At 37.9% G+C, this 5,207-nt stretch overlaps 2 protein-coding genes and 1 long non-coding RNA gene across 3 annotated transcripts; all 3 read left to right on the top strand.

Annotated features, from left to right (window-relative positions):
• Nucleotides 1-1,222: 1,222 nt before the first annotated feature.
• On the top strand, nucleotides 1,223-2,494 carry LOC113389455 (uncharacterized protein PB18E9.04c-like). Its single transcript, XM_026626487.1, has 9 exons — nucleotides 1,223-1,228; nucleotides 1,292-1,361; nucleotides 1,426-1,472; nucleotides 1,664-1,744; nucleotides 1,808-1,888; nucleotides 1,941-2,021; nucleotides 2,083-2,163; nucleotides 2,226-2,306; nucleotides 2,368-2,494. Exons 1-9 carry the CDS (start codon nucleotides 1,223-1,225, stop codon nucleotides 2,458-2,460), a joined length of 621 nt encoding a protein of 206 aa, XP_026482272.1. The 3' UTR covers nucleotides 2,461-2,494.
• A 19-nt stretch (nucleotides 2,495-2,513) lies between these two features.
• Nucleotides 2,514-3,267, top strand: LOC113389454 (uncharacterized protein PB18E9.04c-like). Its single transcript, XM_026626486.1, has 5 exons — nucleotides 2,514-2,725; nucleotides 2,778-2,858; nucleotides 2,922-3,002; nucleotides 3,054-3,134; nucleotides 3,196-3,267. Exons 1-5 carry the CDS (start codon nucleotides 2,627-2,629, stop codon nucleotides 3,265-3,267), a joined length of 414 nt encoding a protein of 137 aa, XP_026482271.1. The 5' UTR covers nucleotides 2,514-2,626.
• Nucleotides 3,268-4,253: 986 nt separating this feature from the next.
• Nucleotides 4,254-4,758, top strand: LOC113389269. The gene is made up of 3 exons (XR_003368235.1): nucleotides 4,254-4,350; nucleotides 4,416-4,566; nucleotides 4,730-4,758. It is a non-coding gene; the product is annotated as an uncharacterized LOC113389269 (long non-coding RNA).
• Nucleotides 4,759-5,207: the final 449 nt, after the last annotated feature.

Here is a 5,207-nt window from a genome sequence, read left to right as displayed (position 1 = left end):
TTTCAGATTCTTCCAATTCCACCATCAACGCACCGAATAGACACCACATCGACCTATTTATCTGGGACTTCTCTCTCTAATAATACAGTATGTATCTGTCTATGAACAATAATGTCTGCATCGCTAACATGAATTTTTTTTTTTTCAGATTCTTCCAATTCCACCATCAACGCACCGAATAGACACCACATCGACCTATTTATCTGGGACTTCTCTCTCTAATAATACAGTATGTATCTGTCTATGACAACAATAATGTCTGCATCGCTAACATGAATTTTTTTTTTTCAGATTCTTCCAATTCCACCATCAACGCACCGAATAGACACCACATCGACCTCTTCATCTGGGACTTCTCTCTCTAATAATACAGTATGTATCTGTCTATGACAACAATAATGTCTGCGTCGCTAACATGAATTTTTTTTTTTCAGATTCTTCCAATTCCACCATCAACGCAGCGAATAGACACCACATCGACTTCTTTCTCTAATAATACAGTATGTCTATAACAATAATGTCTGCATCGCTAACATGAATTTTTTTTTTTCAGATTCTTCCAATTCCACCATCAACGCACCGAATAGACACCACATCGACCTATTCATCTGGGACTTCTCTCTCTAATAATACAGTATGTATCTGTCTATGACAACAATAATGTCTGCATCGCTAACATGAATTTTTTTTTTCAGATTCTTCCAATTCCACCATCAACGCACCGAATAGACACCACATCAACCTATTCATCGGGGACTTCTTCTCTAATAATACAGTATGTCTATAACAATAATGTCTGCATCGATAACATGAATTTTTTTTTCAGATTTTTCCAATTCCACCATCAACGCACCGAATAGACACCACATCGACCTATTCATCTGGGACTTCTCTCTCTAATAATACAGTATGTATCTGTCTATGACAACAATAATGTCTGCATCGCTAACATGAATTTTTTTTTTTTTTCAGATTCTTCCAATTCCACCATCAACGCACCGAATAGACACCACATCGACCTATTCATCTGGGACTTCTCTCTCTAATAATACAGTATGTATCTGTCTATGACAACAATAATGTCTGCATCGCTAACATGAATTTTTTTTTTTCAGATTCTTCCAATTCCACCATCAACGCACCGAATAGACACCACATCGACCTATTCATCTGGGACTTCTCTCTCTAATAATACAGTATGTATCTGTCTATGACAACAATAATGTCTGCGTCGCTAACATGAATTTTTTTTTTCAGATTCTTCCAATTCCACCATCAACGCACCGAATAGACACCACATCAACCTCTTCATCGCGGACTTCTTTCTCTAATAATACAGTATGTCTATAACAATAATGTCTGCATCGCTAACATGAATTTTTTTTTTTCAGATTCTTCCAATTCCACCATCAACGCACCGAATAGACACCACATCGACCTATTCATCTGGGACTTCTCTCTCTAATAATACAGTATGTATCTGTCTATGACAACAATAATGTCTGCGTCGCTAACATGAATTTTTTTTTCAGATTCTTCCAATTCCACCATCAACGCACCGAATAGACACCACATCAACCTCTTCATCGGGGACTTCTTTCTAATAATACAGTATGTCTATAACAATAATGTCTGCATCGCTAACATGAATTTTTTTTTTCAGATTCTTCCAATTCCACCATCAACGCACCGAATAGACACCACATCGACCTATTCATCTGGGACTTCTCTCTCTAATAATACAGTATGTATCTGTCTATGACAACAATAATGTCTGCATCGCTAACATGAATTTTTTTTTTTTCAGATTCTTCCAATTCCACCATCAACGCACCGAATAGACACCACATCAACCTCTTCATCGGGGACTTCTTTCTCTAATAATACAGTATGTCTATAACAATAATGTCTGCATCGCTAACATGAATTTTTTTTTTCAGATTCTTCCAATTCCACCATCAACGCACCGAATAGACACCACATCGACCTATTCATCTGGGACTTCTCTCTCTAATAATACAGTATGTATCTGTCTATGACAACAATAATGTCTGCATCGCTAACATGAATTTTTTTTTTCAGATTCTTCCAATTCCACCATCAACGCACCGAATAGACACCACATCGACCTATTCATCTGGGACTTCTCTCTCTAATAATACAGTATGTATCTGTCTATGACAACAATAATGTCTGCATTGCTAACATGAATTTTTTTTTTTCAGATTCTTCCAATTCCACCATCAACGCACCGAATAGACACCACATCGACCTATTCATCTGGGACTTCTCTCTCTAATAATACAGTATGTATCTGTCTATGACAACAATAATGTCTGCGTCGCTAACATGAATTTTTTTTTTCAGATTCTTCCAATTCCACCATCAACGCACCGAATAGACACCACATCAACCTCTTCATCGCGGACTTCTTTCTCTAATAATACAGTATGTCTATAACAATAATGTCTGCATCGCTAACATGAATTTTTTTTTTTTCAGATTCTTCCAATTCCACCATCAACGCACCGAATAGACACCACATCGACCTATTCATCTGGGACTTCTCTCTCTAATAATACAGTATGTATCTGTCTATGACAACAATAATGTCTGCGTCGCTAACATGAATTTTTTTTTTCAGATTCTTCCAATTCCACCATCAACGCACCGAATAGACACCACATCAACCTCTTCATCGGGGACTTCTTTCTCTAATAATACAGTATGTCTATAACAATAATGTCTGCATCGCTAACATGAATTTTTTTTTTCAGATTCTTCCAATTCCACCATCAACGCACCGAATAGACACCACATCGACCTATTCATCTGGGACTTCTCTCTCTAATAATACAGTATGTATCTGTCTATGACAACAATAATGTCTGCATCGCTAACATGAATTTTTTTTTTTTCAGATTCTTCCAATTCCACCATCAACGCACCGAATAGACACCACATCAACCTCTTCATCGGGGACTTCTTTCTCTAATAATACAGTATGTCTATAACAATAATGTCTGCATCGCTACATGAATTTTTTTTTTCAGATTCTTCCAATTCCACCATCAACGCACCGAATAGACACCACATCGACCTATTCATCTGGGACTTCTCTCTCTAATAATACAGTATGTATCTGTCTATGACAACAATAATGTCTGCATCGCTAACATGAATTTTTTTTTTCAGATTCTTCCAATTCCACCATCAACGCACCGACCACCACATCGACTTCTTCGTCAGAGACCGATCAAGTATTAATGCCCCGTAGAAGCTTCAAGAATGCGTATAAGTTCATGCGACCCTGCAAAAAAACAATCAAGGACTTCAATGTGAAGAAAGTCTCGATTGCCTTGATTGCATCTTTGATTGCTCAGGATGTTTGCCTCCCCGATTTTGTTGCCTTGAACAATGCTCAGAATACTTGCCTTTCTATATTGGTTACTTTGTCTAGAGCCTTATTTTATTGCCCATTATGTTTGCCTCCCGTCTTGGTTGCTTTGTCGAATTGCCAAATTTTTGCCTTCTCGTCTTTGTCCTCCAATGCCTTATCTAATGCCGTGCATTTTTGCCTCCCCGGTTTGCTTGTTTTGTCTAGAGCCATATTTTAATGCCCATAATGTTTGCCTCCGCGTCTTGGTTGCTTTGTCCAATTCCCAGGGTCTTTGCCTCTTCGTCTCTGTCCTCCAAAGCCTATTGAATGTCCTCCCCGGTTTGCTTGTTTTGTCTAGAGCCATATTTTAATGCCCATAACGTTTGCCTCTGCGTCTTGGTTGCTTTGCCCAATTCCCAGGGTCTTTGCCTCTTCGTCTTTGTCCTCCAATGCCTTATTGAATGTCCTCGCCGGTTTGCTTGTTTTGTCTAGAGCCATATTTTAATGCCCATAATGTTTGCCTCCGCGTCTTGGTTGCTTTGTCCAATTCCCAGGGTCTTTACCTCTTCGTCTCTGTCCTCCAAAGCCTATTGAATGTCCTCCCCGGTTTGCTTGTTTTGTCTAAAGCCATATTTTAATGCCCATAACGTTTGCCTCTGCGTCTTGGTTGCTTTGCCCAATTCCCAGGGTCTTTGCCTCTTCGTCTTTGTCCTCCAATGCCTTATTGAATGTCCTCGCCGGTTTGCTTGTTTTGTCTAGAGCCATATTTTAATGCCCATAATATTAATAATTATGTTTATATAATAGTAGTAATCATAATGTATTCTAACCTTCTGCTTTCTGTTCCAGATTTAAATCTCCCAATAGGCATATGTCTTCATGCTTAAGTTCGAACACTAATTCTTATAAATTATGCACTTTGCAGTTTACTTCGGGAAGACTTAGTGAAACTGCTCTGAAGAAAACACTTGGTGAGTTACTCTATAATGTATTATAGTAGTCTGAATTACTATTAATTGGGTGCTTTTGTTTACAGGGCAATCAATGACTGATCAATGATCAGGATGCTCACACACCTGTCTGCATTGGACCTATCTTGCTGTCACAAACAACATTAACTCAATGGTGTCCCTAGAGAAGATAATTACATGCTGATGTGTTTGCATTGGGAAGTGCAAAGTTCATTTGTGCGTTCAATCAATGGTTATGACTTGAATACTTGTAATATATTCATCTAATTATTGAATAAATACATTATCTTGTTCAATTTGTTGTTTTAATTTCCATTAATTCTTTACTTATAAAATATGTTACATTACATAAATATTTAAAACTATTTTAATTTTATAGGTATAATAAAAGAATGTCATACGTCAGTTTCTGATAAATCAAGACAATGTGAAGTAAACAGCAACCGAGTGGCTCTATTGTGAAGATTGCGAATACAGCACTTTGGATATTAAAACATTTGTTGTGCAAACAAATATAAGTATTAGAATATTTTTATACTTATTATATATAATATACGAGTATATAATACTAATTTCTTGATCAGTTTCATAAGAGTATTTGACATAACTTCAGACTTTTCTTTTACTTTTTCTTTGAATGATTTACACTCTGGTTCATCCTACCCGAATATCTTGCTCGAATGGCCTGCAGCCTGTTCTCTGCTTGGAACCCCGTGTTCTCTGCTTGGAACCCCCCCGGGTCTCTGCTTGGAACCCCGTGGTCTCTGCTTGGAACCCCGTGGCCTATACTTGGAACCCCGTGGCCTATACTTGGAACCCCGTGGTCCATACTTGGAACCCCGTGGTCCATACTTGAA

The sequence above is a fragment of the Ctenocephalides felis genome, unplaced genomic scaffold (genome assembly GCF_003426905.1).
Source record: "Ctenocephalides felis isolate EL2017-DRISC unplaced genomic scaffold, ASM342690v1 CF-g0.4_SCAFFOLD_03573, whole genome shotgun sequence".
NCBI classification, from domain to species: Eukaryota; Metazoa; Arthropoda; class Insecta; order Siphonaptera; family Pulicidae; genus Ctenocephalides; species Ctenocephalides felis.
Note: the sequence above shows the minus strand (reverse complement) of the source record. Positions and strands in the feature narration are given on the sequence as shown.

What these genes read in the sequence shown, in the direction of transcription:
- LOC113389455 (XM_026626487.1), top strand. An exon ending in CTTCTCTCTCTAATAATACA is followed by an intron (nt 2,022 to 2,082) that starts GTATGTATCTGT and finishes TTTTTTTTTCAG; the next exon opens with ATTCTTCCAATTCCACCATC. An exon ending in CTTCTCTCTCTAATAATACA is followed by an intron (nt 2,307 to 2,367) that starts GTATGTATCTGT and finishes TTTTTTTTTCAG; the next exon opens with ATTCTTCCAATTCCACCATC.
- LOC113389454 (XM_026626486.1), top strand. Translation starts at nt 2,627, where the DNA reads ATGAATTTTTTTTTTCAGATTCTTCCAATTCCACCATCAACGCACCGA. An exon ending in CTTCTCTCTCTAATAATACA is followed by an intron (nt 2,859 to 2,921) that starts GTATGTATCTGT and finishes TTTTTTTTTCAG; the next exon opens with ATTCTTCCAATTCCACCATC. An exon ending in CTTCTTTCTCTAATAATACA is followed by an intron (nt 3,003 to 3,053) that starts GTATGTCTATAA and finishes TTTTTTTTTCAG; the next exon opens with ATTCTTCCAATTCCACCATC.